The 25,210-nt window shown below is 32.3% G+C and overlaps 4 protein-coding genes and 1 pseudogene across 4 annotated transcripts; 3 read left to right on the top strand and 2 right to left on the bottom strand.

Annotated features, from left to right (window-relative positions):
• On the bottom strand, positions 1-1,103 carry LOC127130236 (uncharacterized). Its single transcript, XM_051059281.1, has 2 exons — positions 801-1,103; positions 1-687 (listed from the first exon to the last, which is right to left on the bottom strand). Exons 1-2 carry the CDS (start codon positions 1,101-1,103, stop codon positions 1-3), a joined length of 990 nt encoding a protein of 329 aa, XP_050915238.1.
• Positions 1,104-1,798: 695 nt separating this feature from the next.
• LOC127130235 (auxin transporter-like protein 2) lies at positions 1,799-3,338 on the bottom strand (annotated as a pseudogene).
• Positions 3,339-6,559: 3,221 nt separating this feature from the next.
• Positions 6,560-8,957, top strand: LOC127129020 (xyloglucan endotransglucosylase protein 1). Its single transcript, XM_051058350.1, has 3 exons — positions 6,560-7,186; positions 7,718-7,912; positions 8,440-8,957. Exons 1-3 carry the CDS (start codon positions 6,908-6,910, stop codon positions 8,836-8,838), a joined length of 873 nt encoding a protein of 290 aa, XP_050914307.1. The 5' UTR covers positions 6,560-6,907; the 3' UTR covers positions 8,839-8,957.
• Positions 8,958-10,887: 1,930 nt separating this feature from the next.
• On the top strand, positions 10,888-13,208 carry LOC127129019 (xyloglucan endotransglucosylase protein 1). The gene is made up of 3 exons (XM_051058349.1): positions 10,888-11,514; positions 12,045-12,238; positions 12,767-13,208. The coding sequence occupies exons 1-3, from the start codon at positions 11,233-11,235 to the stop codon at positions 13,164-13,166; spliced, it is 876 nt and encodes a 291-aa protein (XP_050914306.1). The 5' UTR covers positions 10,888-11,232; the 3' UTR covers positions 13,167-13,208.
• A 5,211-nt stretch (positions 13,209-18,419) lies between these two features.
• Positions 18,420-20,351, top strand: LOC127130234 (xyloglucan endotransglucosylase protein 1). Its single transcript, XM_051059280.1, has 3 exons — positions 18,420-18,698; positions 19,230-19,423; positions 19,952-20,351. Exons 1-3 carry the CDS (start codon positions 18,420-18,422, stop codon positions 20,349-20,351), a joined length of 873 nt encoding a protein of 290 aa, XP_050915237.1.
• The last annotated feature ends 4,859 nt before the right edge of the window (positions 20,352-25,210 follow it).

Below are 25,210 nucleotides of genomic sequence, written 5' to 3'. Positions count from 1 at the left end.
TTAGGCAAGTGTTGACCGGTCTTTCCAAGAATGCCTGCTCATAACCTTTTGCAACCAATGGTTAAGATGAGTTGTAGATAATCTTGTACACCATTTTTCATATGTATCAATGACTTGATGCAAGACAATTGTCCGGCCCCTTACTTCTAAAGCTGAAATGAATAATACTGGGATTCCGGTAACCTGAGGTATAACTGTCTGAATTTCTTTTTGAACAACCTCCATAATTTGCTCATAGGATGATGATTTATCTTTGCCCCTTAGAAAGTCCATCTTATTCACAATCACAACCAGTCCACGTCCCTCTTCCACAGCTCGTCTGGCTATAACTACTTCAGCATGTTTCATACTCTGTTTAGCATTTACTATCTCGTCTGCATCTAGTACCAAAGCAATTATATGAGCTCGGAGTAGACTCTTTCTTGATCGCATAATGCTCAAGGATGACGCTCCTTTCTCCAGTTTTGTCCTCTGTAACCAGCCGGCAGTATCAACCAGATAAATTGTTCTTCCTTGAAATTCAAACTGAGTTCTGATTGCATCTCGAGTGAAACCAGCTTCAGGACCCACAAGAACACGGTCTTCTTGCAACAAAGTATTCGGTAAGGTTGACTTACCAACATTGGGGCGTCCTACAATTGCTAACTGCAATGGCAATTTGCTTTCATCAGCCTCAGGGGAACTAGGCTCAATATTGTGTTTGTTGCAAAAGGCGACCACTTCTTTGCAAACTCAGCTGTTTCTGATAAGGCTTCAAAAGTCAGCATAGCTGAACCATCATCCGATACATAGCAGGAAACCTTGTCGACAGGGTAATCAACGGAGAGTATAGACAAAACAGTATTTGCAGTGATAAGAGGCGGCTTTTTGAGAGGGTTCTCCGTACTGACAAAAACATCAATAAGGGCCAACTGTGATGGTTCTCCGTCACGATCATATCTTATATCAAGTCTGTCAAGATAAATCTCACGGCTAATGGGCGACCACTTTGGAAACTGATCCAAAATCCCGGATAATGCAAACCAAATCTCACAGATAGCCGATGTCAACCACAGTGGATATGCTATTTCATGGAATGGCTGGACACTAGGGAGAACCGACATATTAATGTGCCTTATGATAATCCCTTCTACTTCCTTGAACAATTGGTCACGATCCTCCCAACAGCAGACACACTGAAGTGTGTGTAGGAGATTGTATGTTTAGAACCTTTCCTTCTGTTTTTTTGTTTTATTCAAAGAACTTTCTAACAGTAGCTTGCTTTCTTATGTTCCAAACTTGACATGATAGTAACGGTTTCGTAGCATGGTCTAATTATTATTATTGAACTGATGCACACTTTATTTTTCTTGGTTGGAGACAAAACATGCAGGTTGGTGCTACTGCAAGGTTATCAAATATGCCAGCAATTATGTTTGCTGCTGACCCATGTAAGGAACAAATCTTTAGCAGCCAAAGGTTTACCGACTTCACAAAATCCATCAATCAATTATTCAGCTGCTGCCTCTAGTCTATCAACTCTGGATGTGACTTCAGAGGATTTCTATGGAAAAGGATATGATGACAGTGATAGGCGCATCCCTGACATGACAATTATCACTAAGCAGCTTGGTAGCCAACCACCCAAGTCCCCCCATGACTCCTGCAACTTCTTGGTTTACGCCCAAGTGGTTACTGGCTATATTTGGTGTGATTAACATGCTGAATTATTTAACCAAGGAGCAATAGCTAGCAATGGTATTATTGGACATCGTGGAACTTGCACAGGTGGTACCTGCAAGTCTGGTACGGGAATACATGGTGATTTTGACTTGAACAATTTTGCTTTCACCAGTCATACTAGATTCATCAATTGCGAGTGAGTGACCTATGATTAATACTCCGTCGGCAGGAACCTGATCTCCTATTTTAAGGGGTGTAACATCACCAACAACAATATCAAATAATGATATTTTAATTGTTCTTCCACTTCTAATGATCTCTAAATGTATATTTTGTTTCTCTGCATTCAGATTCTGAAATTGCCAAGATTGTCGATAATCACGGCAATTCTAATCAGTACCATGGCTACCGAACCACCGGGGAGTCTGTGCTTCTATGGATGTACATCATAGTAGTTACTCATGGTCATAATGCTGATGAAGAATCCACTATACCTGAGCTTGATTCGGTGTACATGATTACGAGTTCCAGAGCGACAACTTATTTTGGTGCAATTACCAAGCCAGCTAATTCAACTGTTAGCAATTCGAAGTTGGGAATCCATGACAGAAACAGAGCTGACAGTTGCGCCAACCAATCATCCAGTCTCCGCAGTCATAACAGGTAAATCAAACTCGCTGCATGAGTGTTAACTTGGAAAGTGCCAAAACATTTCCAACGAAACAGCATTGACCGATACCGGTAACATCATCATGGATATGTGAAAGCCAAGACAAATAGCCGATCGGTAACACGACATTCCCAAATATCGCATCACATTTCATTTAACTGACTAACATCTCTCAAAGAGAAAACCAACAGAAATCATTTGAACCAAAGCCTTGCATCGTCATCATCGCGACTGCCCTTTCTAGACAGGTTCAACGAAAGGATATAGCAGTGGAGGCTTCCACATGGCGTGCATAATTTCTACAGTAGCAGCATGTCCATCAAATGTGTATGGTATGTTAGTTGCTCCAATGAAATATAGCACTAACTTTTTTGGACCACTGTGTGTCACATTTTCTGCCTGTCCATGAACAATAGCTGCTATAGTAAGATACCAAGCAGTGTAAGTGATCATTCCAAGTCCAAGAAAAGACCAAATACGGTAATTATGAGACGATGGAATGAAAACAGTTGTCGCACAACATACTCCAAATATGTAAGTCCAAGTTCTTTTGTCCAAGTTGTCATTTGTGCAGTAGATGTTGCTTGCACAAACTATAAGCTGAATCACAAGTCCAAAGAGAAAGAAAGTACAGTTGAAAGCTAGACCCAATGACCCAGTAGCCCATCAAGCACTTCAAACTACTGAATAACATGGTTCTTGAAATTAACATTTCCTTTTATTTTCCGGTTCGGTACTCAACGTATAGGACACTGATGAGATAAGCAGTCTAGCCTCCAAGAATTCCATGGAATATTTGAATCAAGATTCCAGATAGCATACAAAATTGAGAGAAAGAAAATGGCAGTGTCAACAAAACTTGAGCCACTTGATTTGAAGCACAACTGAACCATGCATCCCGAACAGAACCACCATGCTAGAGAAAATTCTTGACACTGAATGAATGATCTTGTTCTTGCTCTTCTTCCTTTCCAAGTGCGGATTCTTATTGATCTGGTTTTGATAGTGAGCATTGCGATTTGGTTTAATTCTTGCAGGGCCACAGTTGTGTTTGCTGTAGTGACCATGCCATCTTAGTACATCGAAACTTGGTGAATTTACGCAAAACTTGTTGCATTTGATGCTGCAGGAGGACATGCTGAGTTACTGTATCTGACACAATGGACGGGAAACTCTGAACAGCCAATGGTGACACTGCATTTTCAACTGTTAGTCATCTGTCACTATCCAAGTGCTTGATAAAGTGATCTGACATTAGTACCCCTTCATCAACAAAGAACTTAATGTCACACAATTTGGCAGGCCCATTTTCTACACCTCCGTAATCAAGGTAAAACCATTTTCCTGATGACAAATTTGTCACCACAGGGACATGAGGACGGGTATCACAAATGTCCATATCTTCTTCCATTGAAAGAAACTCATTAGGAGGTGGTTGTGGCTCAAGGTATGGAGATTCTTTTAGATCAATAGTGGGACTACAAGACTTCTGTTCCTCAACAGGTTGACTATCACTAATATCTTTCTCACTTGACTTGTTCTTCTTTTGCACGTTTCTTTCACCTCGAGATTCTGTAACTGAAAAACTCGATTCCCTTTGAATGTTTTTATCTTCATCACTCTTACAACTATTTGGGGAGTTCTGCTTATCACATTCTGAGTTTTTGCAACTTGTTTCATCATGAACATCTTTTCTAGTTTGATCAAGGTGGGATCCTTCTACTAAATTTGGAGTACAGTCCCTGTGATCATGATGCCGAGCTTGATCTTCTAGCAACTGTTCGACGCGTGCTGGACTTCTCAACTTATGACTGTGCTGTCGCCAACCCTGATCTTGTGGTGACGACTGAAGTAGTCCAAATGTGACTTTTTCATTGCAGGAGATTCATGGAGCAAGGGTGACAGATCAAATTACTAGGTTCCTGATGCATTACTTGGAAGATTCATGTGTGGTTTGATGTCTCTGATGTGACTGTCTTCAAGTTGCTCAGAACACGGCAGTGGATTACAATTGGGTAGAGATTCAGGTTGAGGCAGCTGATCTTCAGGAATCATATGGAAATCAGCAAAATGATGGTTATGAGAGTGAATTTCTTTAGGATGGGAAAGGTGATGGTTGGATTTGGTCCAAATGCCAATTTTTGTAAATTATGTATGTTTTTTTGGATAATCTTATGATTTGCAATGAATGAAAATTTGTGTTTCTTGTAGCAAGACAAAGATCTCTCTTTGCCTATTAGAAACTTCAAGTATTCATGTGATGAGATGCTTTTTTATTATAAGTTATTCATATGCCATGTGCATGGATGATAATGATCGAATGAATGAATGAAGTAATCGAACTATGAATGAGTATGTGGAAACTCTTGAATATAAATGGAAAATTTTCCAATGTGAAATGGAGAAAATATGAATGCAAATTTTGAAAATGTGAAAAACGTAAAAATATGAAATAGTAAATATGAACATGAATGAAGGATATGAATGTGAATGAAGAAATAATGCAAATGAGTGATCGATGGAGAAAAATTTTCAGGGTCAAAATCGGGGTATGACACCATTATGTCTTAGGTTAGTAGGAACTCGCCGAGACAAAGTGATTGTCACACTCCTCACATTTTGTTTTCAGATAAGGAAGTTATAAAGGGTAGGAAGGCTGACAACTGATCTTGAGAATTGAACAATTAGTTTTTCCCTAAAATTTTCATTTAAATCTGTTTATGAATTATCAAACTTATTATGTATTTGATTTTTTGTTGGATTTATTGTGATGTACTTTATGCGTAATGATTTAATACATTTTGATGTTTTAATTCGAACAAAGTTGTTTGTAATTTTAATGTACCTAGTACTTAGTTAAACTGGAGAAAATATTTTGAAAGTACAAGTTTTTTGTTGCCGCTAAATTTTACAATCAAATGGATAATTTCAAAAATTAAATACAATTATTTTTTTGACAGAGAGAGGGAGTCATTTTACCATTCTCTTAACTAATGACAAATCTATTTAAGATAAAAGACTATGGGAGAAAGTGTCCCCATATTAATTTTGAAAACTATGCTAATTAGATAAGACATGAATCATTCATAAAAAAATTAACAATATTTTTTAATTTTTAATTATGAAATTTTCTTTATCCTCTCTAAAATAATGGAATTTTAGGCCTAAAAAACAGAAAAAGATAATATTGATTAATTTGTCGGTATTTTTGAGGATTGTTAACTATTTCAAATCATTTATCTAGAAATTACGAGTATAAAGATAATGTTATATATTTTGCACGAAAATTTTCCTCGTAATGTAATGTTTTTGATCTATTCGCAACACTATGTCTATTTTGAAGATATACCATTTTTTGGTCACTGAGACTATTAATTTAGATTCTCTTTTTTTGTGTGACCGTTGTGATGTGGTTGAATCGTTACGATAATTAATTTTAGATTTGATGTTAATTGTGCTTTGACGAATAGTAGTTTTTTTAGGTAACACTCAATTTAACATTTTGATGCCTCATGATAAAGTAATTTGTGAATGAGCTGAAGTTAGATGTAAACTAATAAAAATTAAAGATTAAATAGTTAATTTTTAAGCTAATGATATTTTAAGATCTTATTAATGACAGGTCTTCAAAAGAAGTCAGTTGGAACATGCAATACGAACTGTTATAAAAAAGAATATACTAAAACTGAAAAGAGAAAATATATAGAGAGACTAAAAATGAAAGTAAATATTTTAGAGGACCTAAAATATATTTAACCCAAATATATTATATCAACAAAATAAATCACGATATTTTACTTATATAAAATATAAATTAAAGGAACACAAAACATAAAGATTAATAATATCTATTCAATAAATATATTTTTTTAAATCTACAACACTTTAAAGATTTAAATTTATTCTTATACAAAAAGACTTAAATTTCATCAATAATTGACTTTGTATATATTTTCAAAAAAAAACTAAATATCTCTGTAAAATATTTAGGATGTCATAAGTGCCAAAATAAGACAAAATAAATGTATCAAACATGTAATCATCTTTTTATTATTATATTTCTCCTAATTTTATACAAATAAACTTATTTATAGTAACTAACTATATTTTATTGTAGTAGCTAAACATAAATTTTACTTAATCATATAAGTAAAAAGATAACTTTTGGAGAACGATTTCTCAACATGTACTTTTATTTTATTTTAATGTGTTAATATTTCCCTTCCATGGTATTTTAATGTGCTAAGAACCCCTTCCATGATATTTATCTCTCAAGTATAATATTTCCCTATTTTGGGCTTTTGACTTGAATCCAACTTTTCAACATTAAGCATTCAAACAAGGCTTAAAAGGAACAAATATTTTTGCCATAAAAAAATTTTGTTAATAAAATTGAGGTGTGACTTTCAACAATAACAGTGACTTGTGAGTTGTCGTTGTAACATTGAGCTTCAGACAACTAAATTGATCTAAATCCGTTGCGTTTTACACAAAATATGACACCAACTTCAATTTAAATAACCCTTTTCAAAATTTTAATTTATCAATTTACACAAAGTGAAACATTAGTTAATTATGGTTTCTTCATATGCTAATAACTCTGTGTTTCTCTTACTTTGCTTATGCTTAACCTTTAGTACAATTGCATTTGGAGGAAATTTCAACACTGATTTTAACATTCTATTTGGAGATAAAAGGGCTAACATACAAGATGGTGGCAATTGTATGACACTTACAATGGATAAATATTCTGGCTCTGGCATTGGTACTCAGAATGAATATTTGTTTGGACGATTTGATATGCAAATCAAACTTGTGCCAGGAAACTCTGCAGGCACTGTCACTGCATATTATGTATGTACTTTGTTACAAAACTACACTCATATATGCAAACTCTTAATTCACATTTGTTATAGTTTTAAATGACAATTGCATATATATTCCAAATTTTAATATTTCGGTAAATGTGATTGATGTGGCAAAATTACGTTTGTGATGTTGTTAAAGAGACTAATAAAACCATTATATTGCATATTACAACTTCCTATAATTAAAAATTCACACAATTGGCACATCGGTGACGCTTAGATCGAGGTCAAACAATGCATGAATCAAGTAGATTTGGATATTTTAAATTCTAAAAATATTGAGTTTGAAATATATATTGTTTGATCTTGATTCAACTTGTCATCGATGAGCTAGCCACTTGAATGTGTAAGATTTATGACATTAGCCAATTCAAATCGTTATATTGTGGCAAAACTTATAGATATGGAAAACAAGTTATTACTATTATGGTTGCGCACACACATAACACATTGCATAATATAAGAAACTTTTACTTATTGTATGGCTATTTAATTTCGCATATATGCATATATGCAGCTAAGTTCTCAAGGACCACACCATGATGAGATTGATATGGAATTTTTGGGTAACTTGTCTGCTGATCCATATATTCTCTCAACCAATTTTTATGCCAATGGTGATGGAGGTCATGAGGTACAATTCTATCTTTGGTTTGATCCCACAAACGACTTTCACACTTACTCTATTGATTGGAATCCTCAGCGCATAATGTAAGTTTTTCATTGTTTAAGTAAATTTTCATAAACTTTATTAGAAATATTTTTTATTTGGTGTTTCACATTTCCCTTCATTAAAGGTACATAATTTTATTCGAGACATGTCATCCACTAAATGTGGCGCCTCTCACAGTTGAATTCAAATTTGGATCACCGTCTAACCTTAATTTCTACTAGACCTAATACCCGAGTTAATACATATCACAAAAATCAAGATTAAATTATACTAGATTTTAATACATTAACCATCAATAATACCTATTAGAAATTCAATGTGAATTAGAACCTCAACAAATTGACCAAAATTGATGATTGCGTACAATCACATCGCACATAATCCAAATCCTAAGATTACATGATTCTATCATTATCATTAATCTATGTCCCTTGATCTAAGTGACAATATCTTGATCTCCATAAGAAAAATTCTTTCTAAAACAATGAAAAAAATATAATTCAATATATGGAACAAACAATGTATATATACATATAACTATATCATGTGTTTGGCATCTATGCAAAATATTGGTGGATAACATACCCATAAGAGTGATACATAATAGACAAAACGTTGGTGTTCCATTCCCAACAAGGCAACCAATGAAATTATACACAACACTATGGAATGGAGATTCATGGGCAACAAGAGGGGGACAAGTGAAAATTGATTGGTCAAAGTCTCCATTCACGGCTGGATTTAGAAACTTCAGTGCTAATGCGTGCATGCCTAGTCCATCAAATAATTGCTTAGGTTTCAATGGCGGAGAATATAAAGGTCTTAATGGTGAAACAAGGAAGAAGCTCAAAGAGATTTATTCAAAATTGATTGTTTATGACTATTGTCGTGATTTTATACGTTTTGCTCGTGGTCTGCCTAATGAATGCCGCAATCGCTTAACAGATCACCCAGATGAATATTAGAAATTGCATGTAGTCACGATGCATATTATGATCAAATATATACCGTGAAGTAAAAATTTTGTTGTTTTCGATAAGTTAAAATATGTAATATATATATTTGTCGATGAGTTCTTAATTTTGTATTCATTAAAAAGATGGGTACGCCGACTATTGATGCCTCTTGCAAAATTAATTTAAAATTCAAATTTATTTAAGTTTAATTAAATTTATAAAACCTAACATTGCATAATTGTGTATTGGATAGTATGACCAATAAAATTTTATGGTATTGGATTGTTCACTATATATTTTGTTATACTTTATTGATTTAATGTTTTTTTGTGTGCAAAATCATATATAATATATTGTCACGTGAAATTTACTATGGTTGATAAGGTTGATACATTGTTTTAAATAACACTACTCTTATATTTAAACTCTTTTGCTTATGAAAATACATTGATTGAACCATATTTATACTATAGCTCTTTAGTTTAGATTGGTGAGCTATTGTTTTGTTTTACATAAAAAAAATCTCATGTTTGAATTTGAAAATCAAAACTTAAAAAAAGTTTATAAGCAATCACTTTCATCAACCGACTAAGACGTCTTTCAATTAAGTGCAAAATTTTAAGAGTCTATGCAATACACAAAGCATACAATGCCATAAAAATAGAAGGAAAAAAATATGGTTATTTCTACCGGCATTCACATGCTTTAGTTAGAATAGATGAATTAGGTTCAATGAAACCTTTCAAAAAAGTTGGAAGAAAATAAATGACAACATTAGTGGTGTAGCTATTCAATGAAACATTTCCCACCCAAAAGAGAATTTTGATAAAATCCATTCTACATACTTTTAAGTTTCAAGGACAATTTTTAACAACTATATTCAAAATATTAATACTATTTATGATACTGTATGTTTCTAAAAATTAACAATATTTTTTAATTTTTAATTATGGAATTTTCTTTATCCTCTATAAAATAATGAAATTTTAGGCCTAAAAAACAGAAAAAGATAATATTGATTAATTTGTCGGTATTTTTGAGGATTGTTAACTATTTCAAATCATTTATCTAGAAATTACGAGTATAAAGATAATGTTATATATTTTGCACGAAAATTTCCTCGTAATGTAATGTTTTTGATCTATTCGTAACACTATGTCTATTTTGAAGATATACCATTTTTTGGTCAGTGAGACTATAATTTAGATTCTCTTTTTTTGTGTGACCGTTGTGATGTGGTTGAATCGTTACGATAATTAATTTCTAGATTTGATGTTAATTGTGCTTTGACGAATAGTAGTTTTCTAGGTAACACTCAATTTAACATTTTGATGCCTCATGATAAAGTAATTTGTGAATGAGCTGAAGTTAGATGTAAACTAATAAAAATTAAAGATTAAATAGTTAATTTTTAAGCTAATGATATTTTAAGATCTTATTAATGACAGGTCTTCAAAAGAAGTCAGTTGGAACATGCAATACGAAATGTTATAAAAAAGAATATACTAAAACTGAAAAGAGAAAATATATAGAGAGACTAAAAATGAAAGTAAATATTTTAAGAGGACCTAAAATATATTTAACCCAAAATATATTATATCAACAAAATAAATCACGATATTTTACTTATATAAAATATAAATTAAAGGAACACAAAACATAAAGATTAATAATATCTATTCAATAAATATATTTTTTTAAATCTACAACACTTTAAAGATTTAAATTTATTCTTATACAAAAAGACTTAAATTTCATCAATAATTGACTTTGTATATATTTTCAAAAAAAAACTAAATATCTCTGTAAAATATTTAGGATGTCATAAGTGCCAAAATAAGACAAAATAAATGTATCAAACATGTAATCATCTTTTTATTATTATATTTCTCCTAATTTTATACAAATAAACTTATTTATAGTAACTAACTATATTTTATTGTAGTAGCTAAACATAAATTTTACTTAATCATATAAGTAAAAAGATAACTTTTGGAGAACGATTTCTCAACATGTACTTTTATTTTATTTTAATGTGTTAATATTTCCCTTCCATGGTATTTTAATGTGCTAAGAACCCCTTCCATGATATTTATCTCTCAAGTATAATATTTCCCTATTTTGGGCTTTTGACTTGAATCCAACTTTTCAACATTAAGCATTCAAACAAGGCTTAAAAGGAACAAATATTTTTGCCATAAAAAAATTTTGTTAATAAAATTGAGGTGTGACTTTCAACAATAACAGTGACTTGTGAGTTGTCGTTGTAACATTGAGCTTTAGACAACTAAATTGATCTAAATCCGTTGCGTTTTACATAAAATATGACACCAACTTCAATTTAAATAACCCTTTTCAAAATTTTAATTTATCAATTTACACAAAGTGAAACATTAGTTAATTATGGTTTCTTCATATGCTAATAACTCTGTGTTTCTCTTACTTTGCTTATGCTTAACCTTTAGTACAATTGCATTTGGAGGAGGAAATTTCAACACTGATTTTAACATTCTATTTGGAGATAAAAGGGCTAACATACAAGATGGTGGCAATTGTATGACACTTACAATGGATAAATATTCTGGCTCTGGCATTGGTACTCAGAATGAATATTTGTTTGGACGATTTGATATGCAAATCAAACTTGTGCCAGGAAACTCTGCAGGCACTGTCACTGCATATTATGTATGTACTTTGTTACAAAACTACACTCATATATGCAAACTCTTAATTCACATTTGTTATAGTTTTAAATGACAATTGCATATATATTCCAAATTTTAATATTTCGGTAAATGTGATTGATGTGGCAAAATTACGTTTGTGATGTTGTTAAAGAGACTAATAAAACCATTATATTGCATTTTACAACTTCCTATAATTAAAAATTCACACAATTGGCACATCGGTGACGCTTAGATCGAGGTCAAACAATGCATGAATCAAGTAGATTTGGATATTTTAATTCTAAAAATATTGAGTTTGAAATATATATTGTTTGATCTTGATTCAACTTGTCATCGATGAGCTAGCCACTTGAATGTGTAAGATTTATGACATTAGCCAATTCAAATCGTTATATTGTGGCAAAACTTATAGATATGGAAAACAAGTTATTACTATTATGGTTGCGCACACACATAACACATTGCATAATATAAGAAACTTTTACTTATTGTATGGCTATTTAATTTCGCATATATGCATATATGCAGCTAAGTTCTCAAGGACCACACCATGATGAGATTGATATGGAATTTTTGGGTAACTTGTCTGGTGATCCATATATTCTCTCAACCAATTTTTATGCCAATGGTGATGGAGGTCACGAGGTACAATTCTATCTTTGGTTTGATCCCACAAACGACTTTCACACTTACTCTATTGATTGGAATCCTCAGCGCATAATGTAAGTTTTTCATTGTTTAAGTAAATTTTCATAAACTTTATTAGAAATATTTTTTATTTGGTGTTTCACATTTCCCTTCATTAAAGGTACATAATTTTATTCGAGACATGTCATCCACTAAATGTGGCGCCTCTCACAGTTGAATTCAAATTTTGGATCACCGTCTAACCTTAATTTCTACTAGACCTAATACCCGAGTTAATACATATCACAAAAATCAAGATTAAATTATACTAGATTTTAATACATTAACCATCAATAATACGTATTAGAAATTCAATGTGAATTAGAACCTCAACAAATTGACCAAAATTGATGATTGCGTACAATCACATCGCACATAATCCAAATCCTAAGATTACATGATTCTATCATTATCATTAATCTATGTCCCTTGATCTAAGTGACAATATCTTGATCTCCATAACAAAAATTATTTCTAAAACAATGAAAAAAATATAATTCAATATATGGAACAAACAATGTATATATACATATAACTATATCATGTGTTTGGCATCTATGCAGAATATTGGTGGATAACATACCCATAAGAGTGATACATAATAGACAAAACATTGGTGTTCCATTCCCAACAAGGCAACCAATGAAATTATACACAACACTATGGAATGGAGATTCATGGGCAACGAGAGGGGGACAAGTGAAAATTGATTGGTCAAAGTCTCCATTCACGGCTGGATTTAGAAACTTCAGTGCTAATGCGTGCATGCCTAGTCCATCAAATAATTGCTTAGGTTTCAATGGCGGAGAAGATAAAGGTCTTAATGGTGAAACAAGGAAGAAGCTCAAAGAGATTTATTCAAAATTGATTGTTTATGACTATTGTCGTGATTTTATACGTTTTGCTCGTGGTCTGCCTAATGAATGCCGCAATCGCTTAACAGATCACCCAGATGAATATTAGAAATTGCATGTAGTCACGATGCATATTATGATCAAATATATACCGTGAAGTAAAAAATTTGTTGTTTTCGATAAGTTAAAATATGTAATATATATATTTGTCGATGAGTTCTTAATTTTGTATTCATTAAAAAGATGGGTACGCCGACTATTGATGCCTCTTGCAAAATTAATTTAAAATTCAAATTTATTTAAGTTTAATTAAATTTATAAAACCTAACATTGCATAATTGTGTATTGGATAGTATGACCAATAAAATTTTATGGTATTGGATTGTTCACTATATATTTTGTTATACTTTATTGATTTAATGTTTTTTTGTGTGCAAAATCATATATAATATATTGTCACGTGAAATTTACTATGGTTGATAAGGTTGATACATTGTTTTAAATAACACTACTCTTATATTTAAACTCTTTTGCTTATGAAAATACATTGATTGAACCATATTTATACTATAGCTCTTTAGTTTAGATTGGTGAGCTATTGTTTTGTTTTACATAAAAAAAAATCTCATGTTTGAATTTGAAAATCAAAACTTAAAAAAAGTTTATAAGCAATCACTTTCATCAACCGACTAAGACGTCTTTCAATTAAGTGCAAAATTTTAAGAGTCTATGCAATACACAAAGCATACAATGCCATAAAAATAGAAGGAAAAAAATATGGTTATTTCTACCGGCATTCACATGCTTTAGTTAGAATAGATGAATTAGGTTCAATGAAACCTTTCAAAAAAGTTGGAAGAAAATAAATGACAACATTAGTGGTGTAGCTATTCAATGAAACATTTCCCACCCAAAAGAGAATTTTGATAAAATCCATTCTACATACTTTTAAGTTTCAAGGACAATTTTTAACAACTATATTCAAAATATTAATACTATTTATGATACTGTATGTTTCTATCTCTAAATTTAATACTTTTTACTTTCAATATTTAGCACACATTTCAAAAGTACACAGAAAATATACCTACACAATAAAAAATGTATATTTAAATAAGGTTTCTCAATTTTTAAAACATTAATTAGCATCTTGTACTCCCTGCAGATAATACAATTAAAAAATTTACTACATGTTTTAAGGGGTCTAGATTTATTTTTTTGGATTACTTTTGGTTTATTTGTTCTCTTATATAGAAAATTGGTAGTATTTTAATGTAAATTAGTTTTAAAAGCATAACTTTGAGAGTTTTTTTTGGTAACATTCTTTCCGATTCAAGCATTTTTGTCAATATTACCGTCCCTGCAAATATACGAGAAGAAATGAGTGTGTATAGCAATAACAATAACTAGTGTTACTATAAGAGTGAGAGAGTTCCCTTTCCTTTAGAATAAATAAAGTCCAGTGACGACTCTGTATGTATTTCGATCTTTCCTTACACTCGGGTATTTTTCGCAGTGCAAAAATGAGCATTGAGTGAACTTGAAGTAAATTTTAAGCATTTAGCTTGATGAACTTCCCAAATAAATCTTGAATCTAGATGATTTTATGTCTTGATGAAAAAAGAGAAAAATTAAATTCACGAAATTTAACAATTAAGCTGAATTAGTAAACAAAACTTACATTCTTGTTGTAAAAGTGGTGAGGAAGTTATGAAAATATGAGGAAGTTGTGAAAATGAAAGGAGAAAAGGGTTGGGAGGAAGACGAAACAGAGAGGGAAGAACACAAAATATGGAGAGAAAAAATAAGTCCATGAGGAGTGTGGGGGTGCTGCAACCTGTCTAACAAATAAACATTTCAGCATTGGGAATATCACGTCACAATTAAAGTGATTGTTGGTTGTTGCATCGTGAATCCCATGTCACCAATTCAAAATTCATTGCGACATGATTATCTTATCACTAGATGCCAACGTGCCAGAATGGTCATAATTTTATGACGTGATTTCAATGACACTAATTTGAAATATTTTGTGACGTGATTATCTCCTCACTAGCTGCCAGCGTGACAATTTTAAATTTTTATTAGCGGCGTTTTTTGCACGCCACTAAAAGGTTTACACACATTCTAAATTTCACCAGCTAAAGTTTAATTTTTTTATTATTTTCTAACTATAGCGGCGTGTTTTTCATGTGACAACTGCCTTTTATTAGTGACGTGAATTTCATGTGACTATATCGTGTGGTTCGAGCACAGTTTTCTTGTAGTGTAGTTAGACAAATCTCTTTCTCCATGCTTATTATGTTGGTTAGAATTCTTGCATGTGAGATTTTGTGGGTATTCAATGAGAATTTTATGTTGAAAATGGTATAGTTATCAAGAAAATTTTTTATGCACAATTTCGGTTGGTTATTAGTGATTTATGTGTAACATGAACCGATGCATTAATTAATGAACCGATGTATTAATTAATGAACCGATGCATGTTACACATTGACTTGCAATATTTGAAAAATTGTCAATAATGAACCAGTTCATTAAATAATGAACTGGTGCACGTTTGTCAAAACCTGAACATGAACCAATTCATTAACTAATGAACCGATGCATATTTTTCGAGACTGCAATGTGAACTAGTTCATTAATTAATGAACCAATGCATATTATCTAGAATATAAATGGAGCGGTGTATAGGTAAGATGAACGGGTGCATGATGATAAATATTTAGAATTTTTGTTCTTAAAACTTGCAGAAACTTAATCAATAATATATTAACTCCACCAATGTAATAATCATGATTTTAATACTTCTTTGATCTGTATTATTTAATCAAGTTTTATAGATAAGGGGTCACAAACTCACTTAGATATTGGAAAACCTCAATCTAGGATCAAAAGATATTTAAAAGATTACAGCCAAGGGAATTATAAGATTCAAGATTAGAGGATCATTAGTTTATCTAATGGATTCTTAGAATATATCAGTTGATCAAAGAGATATTCCCCATCATGAAGTGTTAATCTATGTGCACAATAAATACTCATTTTGATTATGTTATTTAGCTAATGCTACATGGGACTCCGACAGACCTTTTGGAATCCATTTACGACGATGTTAAGCTAGGAAAGCTAGGAAGGAGACTGATTTGCATCCTATATCAGTCAAATACAATAGACCTCTGAGATAACTCACCTCATAGTGTATATCATTTCAAATGAACAGGACAATAATAGTGTGAAATAATGATACATTCATTATTATGCTATGACATTCAGGGGGGGCTAAGAATTATGTTTAGATCAATAAATCGATGGAAATTATGATAACTAATTAAAAATTAGGTTCCCATTATGTCTTAGGTTAGTAGGAACTCGCCGAGACAAAGTGATTGTCACACTCCTCACATTTTGTTTTCAAATAAGGAATCTATAAAGGGTAGGAAGGCTGTCAAGTGATCTTGAGAATTGAACAATTAGTTTTTCTCTAAAATTTCCATTTAAATCTGTTTATGAATTATAAAACTTATTATGTATTTGATTTTTTGTTGGATTTATTGTGATGTACTTTATGCGTAATGATTTAATACATTTTGATGTTTTAATTCGAACAGAGTTGTTTGTAATTTTAATGTACCTAGTACTTAGTTAAACTGGAGAAAATATTTTGAAAGTACAAGTTTTTTGTTGCCGCTAAATTTTACATTCAAATGGATAATTTCAAAAATTAAATACAATTATTTTTTTACAGAGAGAGGGAGTCATTTTACCATTCTCTTAACTAATGACAAATCTATTTAAGATAAAAGACTATGGGAGAAAGCATCCCCATATTAATTTTGATGACTATGCTAATTAGATAAGACATGAATCATTCATAAAAAAATTAACAATATCTTTTAATTTTTAATTATGGAATTTTCTTTATCCTCTATAAAATAATGAAATTTTAGGCCTAAAAAACAGAAAAAGATAATATTGATTAATTTGTCGGTATTTTTGAGGATTGTTAACTATTTCAAATCATTTATCTAGAAATTACGAGTATAAAGATAATGTTATATATTTTGCACGAAAATTTTCCTCGTAATGTAATGTTTTTGATCTATTCGTAACACTATGTCTATTTTGAAGATATACCATTTTTTGGTCAGTGAGACTATTAATTTAGATTCTCTTTTTTTGTGTGACCGTTGTGATGTGGTTGAATCGTTACGATAATTAATTTCTAGATTTGATGTTAATTGTGCTTTGACGAATAGTAGTTTTTTAGGTAACACTCAATTTAACATTTTGATGCCTCATGATAAAGTAATTTGTGAATGAGCTGAAGTTAGATGTAAACTAATAAAATTAAAGATTAAATAGTTAATTTTTAAGCTAATGATATTTTAAGATCTTATTAATGACAGGTCTTCAAAAGAAGTCAGTTGGAACATGCAATACGAAATGTTATAAAAAAGAATATACTAAAACTGAAAAGAGAAAATATATAGAGAGACTAAAAATGAAAGTAAATATTTTAAGAGGACCTAAAATATATTTAACCCAAAATATATTATATCAACAAAATAAATCACGATATTTTACTTATATAAAATATAAATTAAAGGAACACAAAACATAAAGATTAATAATATCTATTCAATAATATATTTTTTTAAATCTACAACACTTTAAAGATTTAAATTTATTCTTATACAAAAAGACTTAAATTTCATCAATAATTGACTTTGTATATATTTTCAAAAAAAAACTAAATATCTCTGTAAAATATTTAGGATGTCATAAGTGCCAAAATAAGACAAAATAAATGTATCAAACATGTAATCATCTTTTTATTATTATATTTCTCCTATTTTATACAAATAAACTTATTTATAGTAACTAACTATATTTTATTGTAGTAGCTAAACATAAATTTTACTTAATCATATAAGTAAAAAGATAACTTTTGGAGAACGATTTCTCAACATGTACTTTTATTTTATTTTAATGTGTTAATATTTCCCTTCCATGGTATTTTAATGTGCTAAGAACCCCTTCCATGATATTTATCTCTCAAGTATAATATTTCCCTATTTTGGGCTTTTGACTTGAATCCAACTTTTCAACATTAAGCATTCAAACAAGGCTTAAAAGGAACAAATATTTTTGCCATAAAAAAATTTTGTTAATAAAATTGAGGTGTGACTTTCAACAATAACAGTGACTTGTGAGTTGTCGTTGTAACATTGAGCTTTAGACAACTAAATTGATCTAAATCCGTTGCGTTTTACATAAAATATGACACCAACTTCAATTTAAATAACCCTTTTCAAAATTTTAATTTATCAATTTACACAAAGTGAAACATTAGTTAATTATGGTTTCTTCATATGCTAATAACTCTGTGTTTCTCTTACTTTGCTTATGCTTAACCTTTAGTACAATTGCATTTGGAGGAAATTTCAACACTGATTTTAACATTCTATTTGGAGATAAAAGGGCTAACATACAAGATGGTGGCAATTGTATGACACTTACAATGGATAAATATTCTGGCTCTGGCATTGGTACTCAGAATGAATATTTGTTTGGACGATTTGATATGCAAATCAAACTTGTGCCAGGAAACTCTGCAGGCACTGTCACTGCATATTATGTATGTACTTTGTTACAAAACTACACTCATATATGCAAACTCTTAATTCACATTTGTTATAGTTTTAAATGACAATTGCATATATATTCCAAATTTTAATATTTCGGTAAATGTGATTGATGTGGCAAAATTACGTTTGTGATGTTGTTAAAGAGACTAATAAAACCATTATATTGCATATTACAACTTCCTATAATTAAAAATTCACACAATTGGCACATCGGTGACGCTTAGATCGAGGTCAAACAATGCATGAATCAAGTAGATTTGGATATTTTAAATTCTAAAAATATTGAGTTTGAAATATATATTGTTTGATCTTGATTCAACTTGTCATCGATGAGCTAGCCACTTGAATGTGTAAGATTTATGACATTAGCCAATTCAAATCGTTATATTGTGGCAAAACTTATAGATATGGAAAACAAGTTATTACTATTATGGTTGCGCACACACATAACACATTGCATAATATAAGAAACTTTTACTTATTGTATGGCTATTTAATTTCGCATATATGCATATATGCAGCTAAGTTCTCAAGGACCACACCATGATGAGATTGATATGGAATTTTTGGGTAACTTGTCTGGTGATCCATATATTCTCTCAACCAATTTTTATGCCAATGGTGATGGAGGTCATGAGGTACAATTCTATCTTTGGTTTGATCCCACAAACGACTTTCACACTTACTCTATTGATTGGAATCCTCAGCGCATAATGTAAGTTTTTCATTGTTTAAGTAAATTTTCATAAACTTTATTAGAAATATTTTTTTTTTGGTGTTTCACATTTCCCTTCATTAAAGGTACATAATTTTATTCGAGACATGTCATCCACTAAATGTGGCGCCTATCACAGTTGAATTCAAATTTTGGATCACCGTCTAACCTTAATTTCTACTAGACCTAATACCCGAGTTAATACATATCACAAAAATCAAGATTAAATTATACTAGATTTTAATACATTAACCATCAATAATACCTATTAGAAATTCAATGTGAATTAGAACCTCAACAAATTGACCAAAATTGATGATTGCGTACAATCACATCGCACATAATCCAAATCCTAAGATTACATGATTCTATCATTATCATTAATCTATGTCCCTTGATCTAAGTGACAATATCTTGATCTCCATAACAAAAATTCTTTCTAAAACAATGAAAAAAATATAATTCAATATATGGAACAAACAATGTATATATACATATAACTATATCATGTGTTTGGCATCTATGCAGAATATTGGTGGATAACATACCCATAAGAGTGATACATAATAGACAAAACATTGGTGTTCCATTCCCAACAAGGCAACCAATGAAATTATACACAACACTATGGAATGGAGATTCATGGGCAACAAGAGGGGGACAAGTGAAAATTGATTGGTCAAAGTCTCCATTCACGGCTGGATTTAGAAACTTCAGTGCTAATGCGTGCATGCCTAGTCCATCAAATAATTGCTTAGGTTTCAATGGCGGAGAAGATAAAGGTCTTAATGGTGAAACAAGGAAGAAGCTCAAAGAGATTTATTCAAAATTGATTGTTTATGACTATTGTCGTGATTTTATACGTTTTGCTCGTGGTCTGCCTAATGAATGCCGCAATCGCTTAACAGATCACCCAGATGAATATTAGAAATTGCATGTAGTCACGATGCATATTATGATCAAATATATACCGTGAAGTAAAATTTTGTTGTTTTCGATAAGTTAAAATATGTAATATTTATTTGTCGATGAGTTCTTAATTTTGTATTCATTAAAAAGATGGGTACGCCGACTATTGATGCCTCTTGCAAAATTAATTCAAAATTCAAATTTATTTAAGTTTAATTAAATTTATAAAACCTAACATTGCATAATTGTGTATTGGATAGTATGACCAATAAAATTTTATGGTATTGGATTGTTCACTATATATTTTGTTATACTTTATTGATTTAATGTTTTTTTGTGTGCAAAATCATATATAATATATTGTCACGTGAAATTTACTATGGTTGATAAGGTTGATACATTGTTTTAAATAACACTACTCTTATATTTAAACTCTTTTGCTTATGAAAATACATTGATTGAACCATATTTATACTATAGCTCTTTAGTTTAGATTGGTGAGCTATTGTTTTGTTTTACATAAAAAAATCTCATGTTTGAATTTGAAAATCAAAACTTAAAAAAGTTTATAAGCAATCACTTTCATCAACCGACTAAGACGTCTTTCAATTAAGTGCAAAATTTTAAGAGTCTATGCAATACACAAAGCATACAATGCCATAAAAATAGAAGGAAAAAAATATGGTTATTTCTACCGGCATTCACATGCTTTAGTTAGAATAGATGAATTAGGTTCAATGAAACCTTTCCTTACACTCGGGTATTTTTCGCAGTACAAAAATGAGCATTGAGTGAACTTGAAGTAAATTTTAAGCATTTAGCTTGATGAACTTCCCAAATAAATCTTGAATCTAGATGATTTTATGTCTTGATGAAAAAAGAGAAAAATTACATTCACGAAATTTAACAATTAAGCTGAATTAGTAAACAAAACTTACATTCTTGTTGCAAAAGTGGTGAGGAAGTTATGAAAATATGAGGAAGTTGTGAAAATGAAAGGAGAAAAGGGTTGGGAGGAAGACGAAACAGAGAGGGAAGAACACAAAATATGGAGAGAAAAAATGAGTCCATGAGGAGTGTGGGGGTGCTGCAACCTGTCTAACAAATAAACATTTCAGCATTGGGAATATCACGTCACAATTAAAGTGATTGTTGGTTGTTGCATCGTGAATCCCATGTCACCAATTCAAAATTCATTGCGACATGATTATCTTATCACTAGATGCCAACGTGCCAGAATGGTCATAATTTTATGACGTGATTTCAATGACACTAATACGAAATATTTTGTGACGTGATTATCTCCTCACTAGCTGCCAGCGTGACAATTTTAAATTTTTTATTAGCGGCGTTTTTTGCACGCTGTCGCATCCTGCGAAAAATCAACCGGCGAGCTAAAAACAAAACACACACAGAGCCGCCACTGCGCGTTATTTATCCCAAGATAGGGAAAGGAAACGCTCAGAGAAACCTGGAAAGGAAATGGTCTCGCGACCAAAGAGAAAGGGTAAGGGAGTCAGTTACGCAAGGGGAAGGTATTAGCACCCCTCACGTCCGTCGTACTCGACGGGATCCACGTCCTAGAATAAAAAAATAGGTTGCTAAAACATCACACACACACACGGGGGACGCAGGTGGGGTTAAGAGAAGGGAGCTCGATAGGATGTCGCATCCTATGCCTACATATCTTGTCTGGAACAAGAATCAGAGCCACTGTATTTCGGCTTACGCACGCCAAACAACACAAAACATACAAACACACAAGGGTGGCAAACATGGAGCCCGACAACCACTGGATGGAATTACGTCGGCATCCGAACCAAAACATACTCAAAACGGCAAACGTGGAGCCCGACAGCCAATCACTGGGCTTACGTCGGCATCCGAACCAAAGCATAAGAAGATAACAAACAAACACACACAAAAAGAAAAAGGTTGCCCGGAGTGGTCTCGCACGACCACCTGCCTACGTACCTCGTCTGGAACGAGGATCAGGGCGATGTAGTTCCCCTGAAAGGGACTGAATTACTAGCCAGAAACCAGGGAGACACAGCACTAGGGAGACTACGACTCGAGCCTAAATGTTGCCATGCACAGTCATCCCTAAGTTCAGTTTTCTATCCTACTTGCATAAGCAAACTACTCCTATCCAGGAAAGAAGCAAGCACACAAGCAAAATAATTCAAGCATACATCAAATGAGAACAAGCATCTCAAACAAGCATGTCAATCAGATATCCACATAGCACGCACTATAACCAAACAAGGGGGCTCAATCAATAGGTTTGACTGCCGAAGCGAGTCGTCTGTACGGGCTGGGTTTGCTCTTAACCTTGCCATTACGAGGCTAAGGTGAAGCAGATGAAAAGGTGAAGTGAGGATCAGACCTCACAGCTCTTATCCCTAACCAGGGAGAGCTTCTGACAAATGAGCATGGGTCCAGAATAGGGGAACCCTTCTATACTCGATGACTCCGACTCGATTGTGCGACAGCACAGATCTTGGGCTTGTGTTCTCAATGCTACAACCATGTAATGGGAGCAATGAGAAGACTCACAGAATAGTGGGGGGTAGACTGCATACCCCTACCTTCCACCAATTGCCTTATTTAAAGGACTTTACCTGCTTAGGCACAATATTAAACAACCACAATCATCGCCTCTTAAGGAGGACTTCAGACAGTTTGCCCGGTCAAATAACAGACCGGGTCTCCAGACTACATGAAGTTAGGAAGTTATACCTCAATGCAAGTTGCTTAAGCAAAGCAAAGCAAAAGTTCACAAGGAACTGAGCAACTAAAAGTACCTGGAAACAGTCAAACACAGTTAGTACTCAGACAAACAAAAATAATCAGCAAATATTAATCAGTCAGACTATACAAACTAATGCACAACAAAGGCAATCTATGAGCTCAAGCCCAAACTTCACAACCTACAAAACAATGTTATGTTAGTGTACAAACATCAAACAACATCATTTCAATCAACTTGGATCATTCTCCATGAGCCTTATGCTACTCATCCTGAAAAATCAAGCAAATATTAGCAACTAGACCACTAGGCCAAGCCTAGGGTCCAAAGGCAAGAAAAATTCCTAAACAGCAAGGTATCTCTAACCAAACTCAAATTAATGTCAAACAAAAGCCAACGCAATTAGTCCCATGTCCCTATCATTCATTATGTTCCTTTTATGCACAAAACAATCCAAACTAGTTCAAATGGAACACCAAACATCCAAACAGAACCATTGCATCCAATTTCATATCAAAACAAATCCAAAAAATCTCAAATAAATTATACCTAAACAGGACCTAATCCAGGTATGGCACACCAAATTTCAGCTTAATTGGGCAAAGGGAACCATGTCAATGAAAATCAACAAAAACAGACACAATTATATGCTCCAAATCACAACATCAACACATGCTTCCACTTCAAAAATTCATAACTCAATGAAAACAGTAAAGAAATGAGTGAGACCAAAACAGGGATGTCACATCATGTGTCCACAACAAGCATATTAAATTTCATGATCATTCAATACCATATGAGCATTTCACAAGGATATTTCAAACACATGTCACACAAGCTTGCACATTTGACCAACAGAGATGAAAAATAGCAATCAATTTGAAAATGCCACATAAAATTCCACAAAAATTCACATAGCATCCTAACATGTTAATCAACCATCATGCAAAATTTCACATTAATCCAACAAGTATAGGTCACTCAAATAAATCCAGCAAGTTGACATAATGAGGTGTGACACACATTGTCACACCTAAGTTCCAAAATTCATAACTCAATCCACAGGAATCAATATTTCACAAAATGTACATGTAAATCACCATTAGCCAGTCCACAATTACCACAAAAAGTTTCAAGCATTTATTTGTAACCATGAGCATTTCACAATCAAAATGGTAGAATGTATCAAAAATGCACACATGTGAAACAAACCTAGGTCAAACATAATTTCTACCATGCACAACCTTCAAAAATGAGTCAAATAAATCCTACAGTCAACAACAAAGTCAACACAAAAATTTCCACATTTTTCTGATTTTTTTATGATTTTCTATGAATTTTCTAAGGTGTTATGAATTTTTTAAGAATTAAATTATAATTAATTAAAATTGCCAATGGCACAATTGTAAATAATGGAGGCGGGAGCGGGAAACGCGTTATTCAAAAATTCAAATCGGATTCAAGATCAAACACTCCTAAATGTCCAGAATTCGTCTTCTTCTTCCCCAGATTTTCCAGAAATGGCATAAACATGATGAACACCAAAACTCAACGAAAATTAACATGCGTATACTCGTTAGAACCGTCTTTCTACACACAATCCAAATATCAACCTAATTTTGTCCAATTGTTCCTTAATCTCTCAGATCGATCATGTTAGGGTTTGGTTACAAAACTTCCAATCCAGATTTCTTAGCCTACAGTCATCTATTTGCAAAACTACAAACATCACAATGATCTACATGACATACACTTTAAAACGCACATAAGCATTAAGCATAACTTGAGATTCGTAAAAATGCAAAACCTGGCAATGGCAGTGTTGACCGGGATGAATTCGTGCGTTTTTGCTCCAAACAGGTGTAGTATATGCTCGTGGAAGGTGAGTAGAAGAGTTGGATTCGAATGTAGTGGCTTCTAATGCTCGAATTCAAGATTCACCATGAATGATGCACTTTTGGACAGCTGCGAATCACCACTTCTTGTGCTCCAATGACCAAAAACAGTTTGAGATGATGATGAGAGGAGTTCAAATCAAAAAGAAATTCGCAGATTGATCAAGATTTGATGAAGATTGATGAGTTTTTAGGTTTGGTGTTCTTGAGATTTTGAGAGAATGTGATGAATTT

This window comes from Lathyrus oleraceus, chromosome 3 (genome assembly GCF_024323335.1).
Source record: "Lathyrus oleraceus cultivar Zhongwan6 chromosome 3, CAAS_Psat_ZW6_1.0, whole genome shotgun sequence".
NCBI classification, from domain to species: Eukaryota; Viridiplantae; Streptophyta; class Magnoliopsida; order Fabales; family Fabaceae; genus Lathyrus; species Lathyrus oleraceus.
This window is presented reverse-complemented; position numbering and strand designations above follow the sequence as displayed.